The 17681-nt window shown below is 56.1% G+C and overlaps 1 protein-coding gene across 7 annotated transcripts; it reads left to right on the forward strand.

The window, feature by feature from the left end:
- The first annotated feature begins 874 nt into the window (after nt 1-874).
- On the forward strand, nt 875-16909 carry RPS6KL1 (ribosomal protein S6 kinase like 1). Of its 7 annotated transcripts, XR_006542628.2 has the most exons (12): nt 882-1032; nt 2420-2704; nt 4005-4129; nt 5062-5154; nt 10720-10767; nt 11155-11287; nt 12210-12818; nt 13245-13334; nt 13502-13584; nt 14955-15050; nt 15309-15887; nt 16652-16909. XR_006542628.2 is itself a non-coding variant. In XM_044924733.2 (11 exons), exons 2-11 carry the CDS (start codon nt 2440-2442, stop codon nt 15417-15419), a joined length of 1653 nt encoding a protein of 550 aa, XP_044780668.2. In that variant the 5' UTR covers nt 875-976; nt 2420-2439; the 3' UTR covers nt 15420-16909. The 7 variants fall into 7 exon arrangements, 5 of the variants coding, with proteins under 5 accessions (XP_044780668.2, XP_006053939.4, XP_025150977.3 ...); XM_044924733.2 differs by having other exon boundaries at nt 875-976; nt 15309-16909; XM_006053877.4 differs by having other exon boundaries at nt 15309-16909.
- Nucleotides 16910-17681: the final 772 nt, after the last annotated feature.

Consider the following 17681-nt stretch of genomic DNA (forward strand, 5'->3'; position numbering starts at 1 on the left):
GTCCAAGGGACTCTCAAGAGTTTTCTCCAACACCATAGTTCAAAAGCATCAATTCTTGGGCGCTCAGCTTTCTTCATAGTGCAACTCTCACATCCATACACGACTACTGGAAAAACCATAGCCTTGACTAGATGGACCTTTGTTGGCAAAGTAATGTCTCTGCTTTTTAATATGCTGTCTAGGTTGGTCATACGGAGAAGGCAGTGGCACCCCACTCCAGTACTCTTGCCTGGAAAATCCCATAGACGGAGGAGCCTGGTAGGCTGCAGTTCATGGGGTCTCGAAGAGTCGGACACGACTGAGCGGCTTCACTTTCACTTTTCACTTTCATGCATTGGAGAAGGAAAAGGCAACCCACTCCAGTGTTCTTGCCTGGAGAATGCCAGGGACGGCGGAACCTGGTGGGCTGCCGTCTATGGGGTCGCACAGAGTCGGACACGACTGAAGCGACTTAGCAGCAGCAGCAGCAGGTTGGTCATAACTTTTCTTCCAAGGAGTAAGAGTCTTTTAATTTCATGGCTGCAGTCACCATCTTCAACCATATTCAAGTAGTTGAATAAATGCATGAAATAACGAAGGAGAAAAGTCCCCAAAGTGGCGCGTGTGCTTTTATTCGGCCTAAACTTCCGAAGCAACTCCTTCCGCATCCTTGAGAGAGTCTGGACCTCCACTCTCCGCAGCTCCTACCCCACCCGCCCGTCCCCAGCTCCATCTCCACCCTCATCCCCATCCCCATCCCCATCGCATTCCCTGCCCATTCCCATCCCCTCCGCCTGCCCTCTCTCATAGCTCCGCTTTTCCGGCGCTGCTGCTTTAAGAGCGCGCACAAGCCGAGCCGGGCGCTGATTGGTGGTTTATTCTAACGCTAGCGGATGAGCTCATCTGCAACCAATGACCAGGCTGCATCCGCCAGACCCCTGCACCTGGGAGGAGGGCGGAAAGCAGCCGCCCGCGGTGCTATGTCCAGGGGCGAAGGGTAGGTGGCCGCAGGGCTGAGTCCGGCCGCGCGGACCGAGCTCCTGGCTCGGGCAGGTACGGTGTTAGCCTGGCTCCTCCTCCATCCCCTCTTCCCCAGGAGAGGATGCCCTCACCTCTCATTCCCCCAGTCCCCTTCCTTGGCGACCCTCACTGGGCGGTGCACCTTGCGTGCAGAGGACTCGCGGGCTGGATACACGTCTTTCTGAGTCCAGACGCAGCTTTGCAGCTCTGCCTGGGAGGACCTGGCTCGGCGGGTGGACCCTGAAGCTAGGCCCTGACTCAGAACAGCACACACTGCCGACCTGGGTGCCTCTGATCACAGGCCTCCGAGCTGCCTGCCCTGGTGACTGGGCCGAATGGGAAGGGCGAGGCTTCCCTTCTTCCCCTCCTCCACCTTCTGGCCGCATCCTGGCCGGGGCTCAGCTGCCCGTTGGCTTGGAAATGTGGGTTTTCCTCCCCGCCCCATTCCCCATCCTGTTCTCTCTTCCCTCTCTCCACAGAAGTAGAAATGACCTGGGGTTTGGGCCCTGCCCTTTCCCAATGAGGCCTGAGAGACCAAAGGTGCAGAGGCTGCAGTGAAGGATAGAGGCAGCTTTCTGGCCTCTCTCTGAGCTCTTTCCTTTCCTTCCGCCACTGCTCTAACCCTGGTGGCCACTTGTATCATTTGCTGCTCAGGGTGGAGCTGCTGTCCGGTCCTTGGAGGCCACGTGGTCTCCTGGACTTCTCAGAGCAGAACCAGGGGGACAGAGCCATCCCCTCCCTAGGGCTGGTTGGGCTCTGACCTCATTCATCTAATTCCATCCAGAGTGGTACTGAATCTGCCAGTCAGTCATTTCATTTGCCTTCAGTCTTTAAGGCCAAGCCCTGTGCCCAGCTCTCCGCCTGGCTCCTTGGGGGTCCTCACTGATCTTGGGACCAAGGAAAATGAAATAAAGCCGGGGCAATCCCTCCTGTTCAGGGAGGAACCATGGAGCCGAACCCTGAAGGATAAGTGAGATTCCCATGGGAGGAGGAGGGAGGGATGGACAGGGCACAGTATAAGGAATGGCTTTTGGGGCCCAGGCTTTTGCTTCAGCCTCAAAGTATGGTGACCTGCATATGTTTAATGTGCAGAGGCCCTTTGAAGGCAGCTCTGAATCACGAATATCTTTAGCTCTCTCCGATACTCAGCACATAGTAGATGCCCCAGAAATACTTGTTGAACTGAATTTGAATGGAAAGAATCGTAAAAACAACTCAGAGCCCAAAGCATGTTTTTATTCTGTTATGACCACAACTTAGGAAAGATCTGGCTTAGTGAGGGATATTACCCCCATTAGCTCTGATCCCTCCAGCCCTTGGAGGTGAGTATCAGTCTCCACAATACTGAGTGGAAGAAACCAGGGTACAGATGGGACATTGTCCCCAACTGGGTTCTTCCTAATGCCTCTGCTCATTCCAGGTCCCTGACTAAGGGCAGCCATGAGCCTGGTGGCCTGTGAGTGCCCTCCTGACCCTGGCCCAGAGCCCGAACCCTGCTCTCGAGCACGGTCCCAGGCTCGAGTGTATCTGGAGCAGATTCGCAACCGGGTGGCTCCGGGAGCACCTGACATGACTAAGCATGACTACCTGGTGGACGCAGCCTCTCAGATCCGGCTGGCCCTGGAGCGTGACGTCAGTGAGGACTACGAGGCCGCCTTCAACCACTACCAGAACGGCGTGGACGTTCTCCTCCGAGGCATGCACGGTGAGGCTGGGGCTGGGCAGGGGCCGAGGAAGGGCCCATCCCATCATCTGTCCATCTGTGCTGGGTGAGCAGGGCTCTGCGCTGGCCCTGTAGGACCTATGAGAAGGACAGTAGTATTGATAATAATAGCCTTCACTTATAAAGCAGTTCCTTTACACTAGGCGCTGGTCTAAGGGCTTTACCTGTATCAATTCATTTCTGATTCACAGTAATACAAACCACTGTGTATGTTCTGGCATGTACTTCCAAATATACAAGAATGACTTTTATTCCTATTTTCCAGATGAGGAAATTGAGGCACAGGGCAGTTAAATAGATTGCTTAAGACTCCACAGCTATCAAGTGACAAAGCTGAGATTTGAACAATTTAGGCTCCAAAGGCTGTGAGCTTGGCCCACTAATCCCTCCTGCCCCTAGAGCTGGGCTAGGGTCCTGCCCTCTGGGTACTTGCATTCTAATGGCAGAAGATTGATGAGTTGATGATGGACAATTAAAGTCCCAGGTGGCAAGGACAATGGGGAGGAAGTAAAGGGAGGGAAGAAGGAGACTGAGGCCAGGCAAGCCTGGCAAAGGGCATTTTCTAAAAGTCAAAACCCTAATCTGAGCACTGAAGAATGCTGTCCATCTGAAGAGCCTGGAGGGGGAGAGAGAGGGGACAGGCAGAGAACACAGGCAAAGGCCTGAAGGTAAGAGGGGAGGCCTGTTCAGGGCAAAGGCAGGCATTTCCAAGTTGTGGGAGAGGCGGGCCCTGAGGCCAGTTGGAGACACTCGAGGGCCTTGATGGCCAGCCTGGGGGTAAGAGTCAGGCCCCAGTTCACGCCTCCAGTCCCTGCACTGATGATGCCTCTCAACAGCTGGCTTCATGCCTGTCCCATGAACACCTTTACCCTCCAGGCCCAATGCCTGTTCTGGCCTCTTTCATACTGGGCATCAAAGATAGCAGAAGGTGTGCTCTCTAGGGGACTTCTCTTTCTTCCTGAAAAAACAGACAGGAAAACTCCATTCCATCCCTTCCCAGGCTGTGACCGTGGCCAGGAGGTGGTGGGCGCCAACTGTAAGGTGCTGTGGTCCAAGGGGCCTCCCCGGCTCCCAGGCTCTCCCGCCACCATCCTTTGTCCTCCTCCCCTGCTGGTCTCCCACCCAGAAGAGGACCCAAGAACAGATGCAGGGCCAGAATCCACTGACCAGCCTCAGAAATAGGCCTTGCCCTCCTGTGGAGGGCAGAGCATGGGCAATGGGAGCCCAAACCCCCACCTCCTCCCATGGCTGGCGGGGTCCTCTTGACCCCTTCTCCCCACAGTTGACCCCAACAAGGAGAGGTGTGAGGCTGTCAAGCTGAAGATAACCAAGTACCTGCGGCGGGCGGAGGAGATCTTTAATTGCCACCTGCAGAGGACGCTGGGCAGCAGAGCCAGCCCTGATGAGGTGAGGAGCCCCCAGAGGCCTGAGGGCTCTGGGGGAAGAGAGCTAAGGCCCCCACTCGCCAGGCCAGGGAGCTGTCGTCTTGCCATCCCTGGCGGGGCAGACGATGGAGAGCACAGGCAGGCTGGCGCGTGTCCTGGGGCTGCCACCCTGCCCTCCTCCTCCTGGCTTCCTCCCTCTCTCTCCCACACTCTCCATAGCTCATTCACATTCTAACACTTGGTGAATCATCTCCAGTCCAGTCTCGCACCCTCACAGAGGAGACACACACACAGAGGCAGCTCCTCACCCTCCCACACAGCCCATACTCACGCTCACCTGTGTACACACTCAGGCTCCCAGAGTGCTTTTCGGCTGGGCTGCCGTGAGTGTTTGGAGCAGACATGAATACCCACATGCATATACACAGACATGAATACCCACGTGCATATACACACATGTGAATACGTGCATATACAAATGTGCACAAATCTTCTCCCCACATCCTGACCCAGCGGGCCCCTCAGAGAGGGTTGAGAATGCACACCCACTCCTCAACCCCTAGGTGTGCTCATACACACTCCTTCTAGGTCTGGTGCACCTTTTAAGATGCTTCCCCCAGTGCAGGCACCTGGGCCTGCCTTGGTCTTTGAAGCCTGTTGCCCGGGTTAATTCCCCAACCCTGGGCCCATCTGCCTCCTGTGGATGCCGCTTTTGAGAGGGGGTTTCGGAAGATTCCTTGGGCCTGGGAGGAAGCCCGGGTTGGGGCTGAGCTGAGAGGGTGGCCTGGCCACCCTGGACCGAGGCTGGGTCTGTCTCTGTGAGGTGGGGGTCTGCCCGTACCCCTGTCCTGCCCTCTGTGGCCACTGGTCTCCTGGCAAGCCAAGCCCTGCCCTCCGCCGGGTGAGGAGGCCGTGACCCTGAGGCCGCCGTGGGGCTCTCTCCCGCTACCGCAGGGTTTCAGCAGCCTGAGGCTCCGGCCCATCCGCACGCTGAGCTCTGCCCTGGAGCAGCTGAGGGGCTGCAAGGTGGTCGGGGTCATCGAGAAGGTGAGCGAGCGACGCCCAAGGTGTGGGAGGACACAGCATGTGTGACCAGGAGTGGCCAGTGCTAGAAAGGCATCAGGGGGTTCAAGCGGAGAAGGGCAGCCGGGTCCAGGGATGCCCCACCCCTCCTGCAGCCCAGCACACACCAGCCCCGGAAAGGAAAAAGTGAGGAAGCCACAGAGGCAGACAGTGCCTCCCCACAGACCCTCCGGCTCAGACACAGAGCCGCTCCCTCAGCAGTTCAGGACAGCAGCCACAGGGGCACCCCGCCAGCCTGCGCTGCCTTGTGTGCCCCCAGTTCCCGCTTCCTCCAGGTGCTGCAGCCAAGAATCTCCCCTGCCAAGCCCAGCCCAGAAGTTCCTGGGGCAGGAATGTGCTCATCGCTAGAAACCTGCCTTGTCCAGGGCCTTGGCAGCTCTGCCCTCTGTCTCCTGGCTTCTCCCGCGGTCCCCCCCATCCGGGATTGGCTCCCTTAATTCAGGGCAGACAGGAGTCGACAGTGCAAACTGGACCTGGACACTCAGCAGAAGGACAGACAGGTTGAGTCAAATGAGGTTTGAGCCAATAATCAATTGCTCTCCGCCTGGACCCAGAGATAGCTGGAGTATTTGCTTAAGTGTTTTTATTTTTTTTTTTTCAAACTGAACCGTTCATCAGAATCACCTGGGGGAGCTTCCTAACCACACAGATGCCTGGGCCCCATCCCAAACTCACCGAGTGAGAATTTCTAGGGTTGAACCCAGGCATCTGTCATTTAAGACACTCATGGGGGATTCGGGCGGGTGTGGGAGCCAGCAGAGAAAAGAGGACTGGTGTGTGCTCCTTCATACGCCGCGGAGGATGAAGTGCTGTCTGGACGGGTACCACATGGCCCCAGGCAAGTTCTTTGCCCTCTCTGGGCACCAGTTTCCTCCTCTGGAAGTGGGGAAGGGATCCTCCCACCCACCCGCACCCTCCCACCCAGGGGGATGTGGGAATTAAAGTGAAATAATTTTTGGGAAAGGCCTGGCACACGCTAAAGCATTTGATACAAGTTCGATGGCTGAAGGCTGATGACAAGAGTGGGTCAGCAGGAAGCAGGCTTACCATCCCTGGCCTCGCTCCAGCGGCTGCTCCCCAGTCCCTGGAGCAGGCGCCCGGTCTGTCAGCCAAGGCCCAGCCAGCTTCCATCTGCCCAGCCCTTCCCGCCCACCGCGTTCGTCCACGTGGCTCAGCCGCCCCCACGGGCAGGCCAAGGAGGCGACAGCCACCACTGTTTGCCCGTGTGGGATCCCACTGAACCAATGGTGTTATGGAGAGAGGGGTTCTGGGTCAAATAAGCTTTAGAAACAGTGAGTTAAAGTTACATTACTTCATTGCTTTAATTCTAGGAAGTTTCAGGCTTTAAGGATGCAAATGTACACAGTGAATCTCCAAGAGGGAGGTCTATGACAGAATTCCCCGAATTTGAATTTGTTTAACCCCAGACACACATGTGCAAAGCATTTTTGGAATCCTGTGTTCCAAGGCCTGTACATATGGGAAAAACAGATTCAGGCCAAGCCCAACCATTCTGTCTTACAAGTGCCCTCTTTTTTCCTTTATTACCCTTTCATGGGCACTCAACTTAGCCACTCCTCATCCCTCCTAAAATCCTGTGGCCTTTTCCTGTGTCATTCGCAAGCCAGGAAAATGAGTCTCCCGAATTAGGAGAGATGTTGGGGCCACTGGGCCCAGGTCCCTGCAGCCACGCCCGGATGGATGTCACTGTCTTTCATTCCATAGCTGTGCCCAGACAGACCAGGGCTTGTTGTTGGCAGAGCAGTGCCAGTCTGCAGCAGCCCCCAGTCTCAGGGCAGCAAAGGGCCCCACTCAGGAAGCCTTGAGAGCCCCCAGAGAAGTCCCACTGTGAGGGTTCATGGGGCTGAAGAGGGTTTCCTCAGGGCCAGAAGAGATACCTGCAGGGGTAGGGGGCGGCAGAGAACAGTGAGGTGGTGGGTCAGGGACTAGGTGGGCAGCTGGCCAGGATGCCCAGGGTCTGCTCTCAGGGAGCCTTGGGGGCTTAGGAGACAACACTGGCTATTTGCTGAGCTTCGTCAGGGAGCTAGGCCCTGAGGCAGGGATGGAGAAGAAAGAGGACAGCCAAATCCCTTCTGTGTTTTTGGCTCAAACATGAGGGTGTTTTTAAAATTGTTACTGTTTATCAGTATTTAAAAATTGGCAGGTTTCATAGAGAAAGTCCAAGTTTCCTACTTTTCCTGAGCAATGAGAGGATCTGGAAATGCAGGCTCACATTCCTGCTGGTCAACCCTGGGCAGATGAAGGGCTGCCCGCTTTAATGAGGCGCTTGGCCTGCCCTTTCCTGTCCTGCCCACTGGCACACATGAACAGCCCCTGGGGACCTTCGTGCTTGAGAACCTATTTGAAACTTCTGGATTCGTTTGCTCCAGGAGGGAGTCCTCCTGGCCTTGACACTGTGGACATTTTAAAATAAAGGGTTAATGTGTTTTACCAAAGTTTTAATTGTCCACACATCCCGAGAGCTCAGTGCGTTTTATTTTTTTAAAAAGAGACTTCCTTTTTTAAAAAGATGGGAGCTGGCACTCAGAACTGCCTTAAACTTTCTGGATAGCAATCTCACCTGGCATCTGTAAGGCCCATTGTAGTTGGCACAGCTGCTGCATTAAACCCACTCAGTCTCCCTGCGGGGGAGGAAGGGTTATACTATACAGTGAGATATAGCAGTCACCAGCCACAGTCCGACTGTTGGCAACTCCATGGACTGTAGCCCGCCAGGCTCCTCTGTCCATGGGGTTCTCCAGGCAAGAGTACTGGAGTGGGTTGCCATGCCCTCCTCCAGGGGATCTTCCCAACCCAGGGACTGAACCCAAGTCTCTTAGGCCTCCTGTATTGGCAGGCTGGTTCTTTACCACTAGTGCCACCTGGGAAGCCCATAATACTATTAAAAAATTTTTTTTTGGCTAACACCACATGATATGCAGAACCTCCCCGAGTGGGGATTCAATTCACACCTTCCACAGTGCAAGCACAGAGTTGTAACCATTGGACCACCAGGGAAGTGCAGTTTTAATAAAAATTAAATATTCTCTCAGTGGCGCCCACTATATTTCAAAGGCTTGATAGCTACCTGTGGTTCATGGCTTCTATATTGGACAAATAGACAATATTTCTGTCACAGCAGAAAGTCCTCCTGGGAAGTGCCGCATTTTAATCATTGTTTTACAGACAATGTAACTGAGGCTCATAGAGGTCAAGTGACAAACCAGTGCTCTGTCTCCCATAGCACAGAACAAAAGAGGAAGGGGTTTTTTTTTTTGTTTTGTTAGCTTGGTTTAATGGTGGGGGGAGATGCCCCCTTTGCTACCCTTTTGAAATATGATGTAAAAGAAAAGAGTTTGAAACAGTAAATGGAAATTTCCTGTTTGTCCAGTGGTTAGGACTCTGCAGTTCCACTGCAGAGGGGCACAGGTTTGATGCCTGGTTGGAGAACTAAGATCCCGCAAGCCATTCAGTGGGGCCAGAAACAGCAATGACAACAATGTTGTCCACCATACTACCTCATTCCAAGATAATCAGCATCGATGGTTTGGCCTAATTATTTCTTGATTCTTGTGTGTGTGTGTATGTATTTTTTCTTTTCTTTTTTAACACACTGTTTCAGTGTACTGATCAAATTTTGTTTCTGGCCTCCCTGACCCTCCCTGCTGGTTTCTATTTTTTCTGAATCTGTAAACGAGAAGCCTTGCCCAGGACAAGGTGGTGGGGAATCCCACTTGGCAAGAGGCAGTGGGGAATTATCCGGGGTGTCAGCACTTGTGGGAAACCGTGTTATCCTTAATGACCCCAAAGTTCTCTCTTTCAAACTCACTGGGCAGAGGAGCGGGGACCAGGCTGGACTCCATCTCCGGCTGTTGGAGGAGAGACCTCTAGTGGTCATAAGGGGTACCTCACTCCTGATGCCCCAGCCCTCAGAATCCACCACCTTATCTCACTGATGACAGGGAAACTGAGGCCCAGAGGGGAAGGCATGTGCCAGGTCGCCTAGCTGTGCCCCTGTTTTCAGTTATGTCTTCAAGGCTCCTGGGTCAGCCCATCTGAATTCGCATCCCGGCTCTGTGGGACCGCAGGCAACGTTACCTCTCTGAACCTCGATTTCTTCATCAATGAAATGAGTCACTAGTAATACTTGGGGCCGCCCAGGTGGCACAGTGGTAAAGAATTCGCCTGCCAATGCAGGAGACGAAAAAGATGTGGGTTTGGTCCCTGGGTCGGGAAGATCTCCTGGAGGAGGAAATGGCAACCCACTCCAGTCTTCTTGCCTGGAGAATCGCATGGACAGAGGAGCCTGGCGGGTCTCAGAGAGTCAGACACGACTGAGCACAGCAGAGCAGCACAGAAATACTCACCTGGTAGGGCTTTAAGAATAAAATGAAGTAAACTAGATAAGGCCCTTAGCACAGAGTAGTACTATACAGTATACAGTATAATACTCTACTATACTATAGTAATACTATACAGAGTAGTACTGTACAGTAATACTATACACAAGTTTCCCTGTGCTGATATTAATAGTCATCAGCAAAGACTATAGAGAGCATGTTATACAGCAGGCTCGAGCTGCCGCCATACTTGAGTTGTCTGACTCAACAGCATCCTCTTAATGGCCTTCTGAAGCAGGTACTGCTATGACCCAGGGTGCGGGTCTTGCCCTCACGTGCCCCCCTGTCTGGGCTGAATCGTCCACCTTTCTGCCCCGACAGGTCCTCTCCTATGGCTGGGGTTCACCCTGCCCATAATGAAGATGAGTCTAGGGCCCAGCTCCAAACAAGGCTCTGACCCAGCAATTGGCAGACCACTGCCTCCAAACAAAACCAACAGGAGAAGGAATAGGTTGCTTGCCAGAGTCCAGAGAAAAAGACCATTTAAAAACAGAAAAAGACCATCACAGCACTGGGAGTCGGGGGCAGGGGGTGTGACCTGAAGGAGCACGCCAAGCCCATGTGGTTTGGGGCACTATTGGGGCCACATTCTCAGAGCCTTGGCTTCTTCACCTGTAAAATAAGAGTTGAGAGAAGGTGACTGGCCCTGAGGTCCCTTCCAGCCATGACACACTCAGATCCTATGGAATGGACCATTCATCTCATGTGTGGAAAGCTCTGACTACTTCCCTGTGAGGTGCAGGGCTCTGGGAATACAGAGCTGGACAGCATGATCCCTGCGCTCTTGGAGCTCACAGCCCAGTGGAACAATAGGAAATCACACACAGTGTGCTGGGGGTGAGCCCAGAGAGCACTGCAGACAGATTAGGAGTCCTGGCCTGATCTGAGGTTGGGAAGCCTCCCTGGAGGAGGTGGTACCTGATAAGACCTGCAGGTCTAACGAGGGTGGATGAATCGGATAGGTTCAATGTCATGTTGGTGGAGGAGGGGATATACTCTGTACCACCAAAGCCTGACGTCCCTGCCTAGCCTGGGTGGAGGAGCGTGGGGCCTGGGGGGGCGGGGGGTAGGGGCGTGGAGCCCCGGGAACTAACTTGTGCCTTGACTAGTGCCTCCTGGACCTCTGCAGGTACAGCTGGTCCAGGACCTAGCGACTGGAGGGACCTTCGTGGTGAAGGCAGGTGCCACCCCACCCCCTGCCATTCCTCCTTCCCCTTGGGACCTTCTTGGAGTTCTTGGAAACCCCTGCCCTCTGGGGAACCTCTACCCAGAACCTGTATGAGAAGCCCACATTCCCTCCAGATCCCACAGCTGCTAGTTCTGCACCCCGGGCATGTGCCCGACTTCCCAGAAACACACACACATATACTGCCTTACCCTTGGCCCAGACAGGGAGGGGAGGGCCTGCCTTCCATGGTGGAAAGAGGGTTGAGGGTCAGGACACAAACTGGGGGGAGGCAGCTGCTCCTCAGAGGGGCTCCCACACTTCATCTGGTTGCCCCTGAAGAGCAGAGTGGCCTCTGGCCAGTCCCCAGCTGATCTGCCTGGCCTGCCCCCTCCTCAGGGCCTGTCCAGGTGCCACGTGACGAGCCAGGAGCGGCTGACCATCATCCCGCACGGCGTCCCCTACATGACCCAGCTGCTGCGGTACTTTGTGACTGAGGACTCCATCTTCCTGCACCTGGAGCACGTGAAAGGTGAGTGGGCCCTGGGGGCCCCGTCAGCTCCTCAGGCCTTCGGGAGGTTGTCCTGTCTCATCCCTTTAAAATTCGGAGCTCGTTACCCAGCCACAGGCCCAGCCTTCCTGGAGGGTGAAGGCAGGACTAGCCTGCTGTGGGCTTCTCAGTGATGCCAGGAGGCAGGGGACATCCAGGGAGGACGTTCGCATCTTGGGTGAAGGAGGGCATGTATGCAGGTGTCCCCTTTGTCACCATCTCCCCCAGTCTTGGCTCTTTTCACTTTTCTAGTCTGTGCCCACCCCTCTGAGTGGCCGCATTCAATGACGGTGCCAAAGCTGGAAGGACAGGAACTGGGCCACAGCAGATATTGATTGATCAGCTAGGATTTTTTGTTTGTTTGTTTTCAATGAGGTACATCTCTCTGGATCATGACATATAGTCATCACAGATCCAATGCCTAGCCTTCTTTTATTTTACTTAATTAAATTCATGACACTATTCTCCCTTTGCACTGTGCTTAGTCGCTCAGTCGTGTCCGACTCTTTGTAACCCCGTGGACTGCAGCCCTCCAGGCTCCTCTGTCCATGGGATTCTCCAGGCAAGAACACTGGAGTGGGTTGCCATGCCCTTCTCCAGGATTCTCCCTTTGACAAATATATATCAGACACTGGAGAACCCGCCACCTAGACCAAGGACATTAGAGAATAATTTACATCTCCTTAGGGGTTAAACACCTATTTTGTGAGGCTGGGGCCCCATCATGGATGGGTGGAGAGGAGGAGAGAGGGCATCCTGGGCTTCGGGAGGGGAGGGAGCCGAGTGAGGACCTGAAGGCAGAGGATCTGTGCCTATGACAGAGGGGGAGCAGGCGTGGGACAGACACGTTCACACTCATTTCCTCTCCTGTCCCCACGCTTGCGGCTCCCTCTGCTTGGCCCAGGAGGTACGCTCTGGTCCCACCTGCTCTCCCAGCCGTGCCCCCAGCAGTCTGGGACCGGGTCTGGCTCCAGTCTGGAGAGGATGAAGGCTCCGCTAAACTCCCACCTCAGCCTCGGGACCAGCTCGGTGCCCCTGGGACACACCCACCTGCGGGACGGAATCCCTCTGGAGCCTCCGTGGACTTCTCAGAGCCTCACCCCAGCCAGAGGGGTGGCGTCCGTTAAAGCCCAGAGAGAGGCTGGGGATGAAGCCTCAGCCAGGACAAGCACTGCCCGTTTCTGGGACCTTCCAAAGGCCCCAGGTGGCTGCCTGCACTCCCACGCCGGGCGAGGGCCTGGCCGGAGCTCAGAGCCCGCGCCCCCGTGGGGGCTCCCTTGGGTTCAGGCTGGGGCTGGCCGGGTGCTGGGGGGCTGCAGCCGAGGCAGAGGCCCGAGCCGCCCCTCGGCCTCTGGAGGGGCCAGCCCAGTGTCCGGCGGGGGCGCCTGGAGTCTGAAGGAGGAGCAGGTGAGGCAGTGGGCGGCCGAGACGCTGCTGGCCCTGGAGGCACTGCACCAGCAAGGGGTGCTGTGCCGGGACCTCAATCCCCGGAATCTGCTCCTGGACCAGGCCGGTAGGAGCCCCAGGCGGGGGTGGGGGTGCTGGGGGCAGGTGAGTGGGCCCTAACCCCACGCCACCCCTCAGGAGGGAGGCCCCCACAGCCTCAAGATTTCCCCAGAGCCCAGAGGAGGCGGACGGTACCTGACTGTTCCCCTGGGCCACCCGCGTCCCCTGCCTTTTCTGGAAGGCCTCAGCCAAGCTGGCCAGCTGTGGTTAAGCTTGGAAAGCAGACCCTTTCCCCACCCTGAGCTCTGGGGCAGCCGCTCCTTTGACGACCAGGTTGTCCCGGGGGCCTCAGGGGGCCGAGCCCCTAGGGAACCTCTGCCCAGCACGGCCCACTGGCTCCTGAGGTCCCCTGCCCTATGTCCAAGGCTCCAAGATGACTAACTGCAGTTCTCATCCCCTCTGGCTCCTCCCTGAACACACACGGCATGACAAGGCCACATCCGGCTCACGTATTTTGGCCAGTGGTCAGAGGTGGAGCCCCAGTGTTGCAGGGAGGCTTCGCACAACCTCTACAGTGCCCCAGGCAAGAAGGGAGAGGCGGGGCAGCCCCTGAGAGTCTGTGTGTGGGGTGGACCGGGGGACTGAGGATGAGAGAGGCAACAGGCCCATCCTGGGGGTGGGGGTGGGGGGAAGGGGTTGAGGGGAGACCTGCCCTCTCAGCGAGACTGAGGACTGTTCTGGCTCCCGCAGAGGTCGGTGGGATTTCGGAGCTGACCGAAGCCTGCGACTGGTGGAGCTTTGGGTCTCTCCTGTATGAACTGCTGACCGGGACGGTGAGCTCTGTGTGGGCAGGGTGTGGAGCCTGGCGGGTGTCACTGAGCATAGGATGGGCTGGGGTTAGTCCAACAGTCAGTGTTGGGGGCTGAGCCTACCTGATTGCTCAAGACCTGGCCATTGGGCCCAATGTCTTGTCGGCACAGGCCCCCTCTGCCCCAGCTCGGAGACTGTGAGAGAAGGAGGAAGCGATTCCCACCCAGGCCTTGGCCACACTTTGCACCCTGACCCTCGTCAGGCAAGTGGCGATAGCTAGGGAGACTGTCAACTTAGATGAGGGAGAGTCAAGCTGAGGTGCTCAAGGAAGGTTCCTGGAAGAGGGCGCCTGGGCCTGGCTCTGGAGGGAGGCTGAGTGTGACACAGCCCTCTTCCTCAGATCATCCCCCACAGGCCTCCTCTCCCCACTGCTCACACCACGTCCCCCCCATCCACACCCTTCAGAGCTGTGGGCCCCAGACTTTGGCTGGAAGACCAGAGAGAGGGTTTCCATCATCCCAGGCCAGCAGCTTCCCTGTCCAGCCTGGGTCGACCCAGAGCTTGCTCAGGGTGGTGCGCTCAGCTCTCTGTCCTCCCCCATGAGCTCAGTGCTGCACCTGGGGCTGGTTAAGTCAGGCAGCAGGGAGAGGCCAAGCTCCATTTAAGCAGGAAGTGCCCTGAGTGGATGCGGTATAACTGGAAGTTCAGAGCTGACTGGTCTCTCCTGGCTCCCTCCTGCTTTGGTCCCGAGGCCAGGGCCTCTGAGAGCCCTGGCTGCAAACAGCCGCCCAGAGTGGTTCTCTCCTATTAGCCAGGGCCCTCCCACCCCTCCAGCTCAGGGCTCCTGGCCTTCCTCCAGGTGGCTTCTTGCCTGTCTTCCTGAGCTCCAGACACACCCCTCTGCTCCCCCACAGCTGCGCCCTTCTGGAACACAGATAGGTCCTGCCTTCTTCTCCCACCACAGCCCTGCCTTGACCCTGGCAGGAGCATGCCATGGCAAAGGAGCCACCCATGGAGATTTGCTTTCTGTAAGGAGACAGGTTTCAGTGCTATTCCTGATAGAGTGCTTGCCCCGATGGCAACCCAAGACCAGTGCTTCTGGCAAGCTTGGAGCCACAGGGGCCTGGGTTCAAACCCTGAACTCAGAACAAATCCGTCGACCTGCTTCTTGCCCTTAAAATGGGGGTGCCAATTGCTTACTTTGAAGGTTGTTGCGGAAACTAGGGATCACAGGTGCAGGCACCCTCCTCAGCCCGGCAGGCAGCAGATCCAAAGCAGAAGGCGACGGAGTCATGGCCGTGCCCGTGAGGTGTGACACAGGGGGAAGACATAAAATCTCGGGCGCCACTGGAGTGTACAGACTCCTGGGGGCCGCCTCCCCGTGTCTTCCCAGGCGCTGTCCCAGAGCCACCCCTCAGGAATCCAGCCCCACACCCAGCTGCAGCTGCCCGAGTGGCTCAGTGGCCCGGCGGCCTCCCTGCTGACTGAGGTGAGGTGCAGGTGGCCTCCCGGTGGCGCCTTCTTGGCCTGAGGGTGGACAGAAGGGAGGGCAGAGCCCTGTGTGTGAACAAGCCACCCCATGTGCTAGGTGTCCGGCACGGGTGCAGGAGGGTCACAGGACCAACAAATTTCTATACCTCGGCGGCCAAACACCAATGTCCACCCCCTGCCCCCCCCACACCAGGGTAACACGGGGTTCCGGGGCCCTGGCCAGCCTGTCCAGGGCTGACTGGGCTTTTCTCCACAGCTCCTGCAGTTCGACCCTGCCCGGCGCCTGGGCGCTGGAGGAGGCGGCGTCCACGAGCTCAAGGCCCACCCCTTTTTCAGTTCCATCCAGTGGAGCAAACTAGGGGGGTAGGAGGGCATGGCGTCGGCAAAGGGAGTGGCTGGACTGGTCTGGATCTCCTCATGTCTCTTTGCCTGCCATCTCCCAGCAGTGGCCCGCAGGCAAAGAATGCAAGGCAGCTTGCCTTTCCTGGTCAGGACCCCACCCTTGGGCCTCAGAAGTCTCATCACCACTGACCAGGAAGGGCCTTGTGGACTCCCCCAGCCACCTCTTGGAGAAATGCTTTCTAGTCGGTGCTGAGGGGCAGAGATCTCAGCCTGTTAGGCAGCTTGAACATCTCCGCCTGTCCATCCTCCGCTCATCAGTCAACAGTCACCTTCTGTGTCTACATCCTGTACCTTGAACTCGGACCTGCCCTGTTAAAAGGTGCCTTCCTTGGCATTAGCTCTGAGCTACTGACCACCACCTGCTGAGCCGAGAAATCTTGACTCGTGATCTGACATGTGCCCCACTCAGGATGGCTCTGGAGACTCATCTCAGGTTACTAGTCCCCTGGCTTCCTGGCTCCAAACCAGGGCTGTCCTAGCTGGTCATCTTAGCCGCACAACCAGTGTGCCCCTTCTACCAAAGGCTACTTCCCCAGGGGATGGGGGTGGGGGAGGCGGGGAAGCAGGGAAGAAGTCTGTAGCGGATATGGGGTGGAGCGGGAGGGACAGGACAACCCACCCCCTCCTGAAGCAGGGAAGAAGTCTGTAGCGGATATGGGGTGGAGCGGGAGGGACAGGACAACCCACCCCCTCCTGACCATGCCGCGTATCTTGTAATTACAGACCTTTGAGAGCAAAAGGAAAGAAGGGGAGGAAAATAAGGATAAGGAGGGAGGGGGAGAAAGAGGGGAAGGCACAGCTCTGCCACTTACAGAAGTTTTGAAAACAGAATAAAGGGCTCCCTTCCCCAGCTGGCCCACCCATGTGGAAACAAACAAACCCTGGCCCGTGGGTCTGAGCTGGGGGACCATGATTCTGTCACCAGCCTGAAGCCGCTTGAAGGAAAGTTGTCTCCACTAGGATTCCCTTGGACATTTGTCCTGTTTACCATTTTGCATTTCAGTGTTGAGGGTCCACTCAATCCACTGCCCACTGTGACTTAATTTCCTTTTGAAATGAAACCACGCAACACCCAGAATGATTGCCCAAGCTTCTAGCCAGAAGCAAGAAGTTTCTGGTCTCTGAAGAGCTAGCATAAGTAGTTACCCCCAAAGATAATTCCCTTCCCAGATTTAGGGGCCCTCTTCTTCCTCTCAGGACTCACCGTCACTGGGGTGTGGCATCCAAGACAGAAACTTCCATAGACCTCTGCCCTCAACCCCTTCTCGCCTGAATCTCCATCACCACCAGGGGGCATCTCTGACACCACCCTCCAGTCCTGGCTGTGAAGGGCTGGGGACCTGTGCTGTGGGGAGGTCCTTGGGATGAGTCTGAGGCAAAGGACACAGGGAGGTGCTGGCTCTCCCTGGGGCTTGCCCACCTCCTGCACCATCACTCCAATAAAGCCTGCTCTTACCTCTGGTGTCCTTGCCTCATCAACGCAATGAGAGGGGCCCTGCTAGAATGGGAATAAAGGAGGGTTCCCCCAGAGGAGCTCCATGATAACCGAGTGTGTTTGGAACCTGCTAGGAAGGAGGAAGTAGGGCTGGTAGTGAATAGCATGCCAGCCTATACCCCACAGAGCAGCTGTGAACCCACAGAAAAGTCCCAGCATGTAGGGGACACTGTGCTCTGTGGGACATAAAACAGGAAAGTCTTCAAAGAGGATCATGGTGCTTGCGGGTAGGGGTCCATCCTCACAGAGACCCCTTGAACACATGGTGGCTCCTGAGAAGGCTGGAACTCAGGGAGGTAAATTAGAGGACCTGGCCAGAGCCTGGTGGAGTCTGTTCCAAGTCTGTTCCTTCTACTACAGTCCCTGTCAGGCCAGAACCTCCAAGCACCCTACGAAGTGCCAGTTGCCTCTGAACTTCTGGGCCTCATTCATGCAATAAGCACTGCACATCTGGCACTCTGCTAGGCCTTGGGTTTAGAACTGTGGTCCCAGCGGGGCTTACAGTCTGTCTCTATTTGATAAAAACGGGGCTAAATATTCCTCCTTTGTAGGTTTGCTAAAGACATGAAGGCTTGTAGCTCCATGCCCCAGACCTGATCATTCTAAAATTCTTTCCTTGAACCCAAGTTTCTTCTCCCTACCAGCTCTAGTTCCGCTCTCTAGGAGCCACTCTGTCCCTGTGACAGAACTTCATATGAAGATGGTACCACTGTGAGCAAGGTCAGCAGGCGG

Source organism: Bubalus bubalis, chromosome 11 (assembly GCF_019923935.1).
Source record: "Bubalus bubalis isolate 160015118507 breed Murrah chromosome 11, NDDB_SH_1, whole genome shotgun sequence".
Taxonomy (NCBI): Eukaryota; Metazoa; Chordata; class Mammalia; order Artiodactyla; family Bovidae; genus Bubalus; species Bubalus bubalis.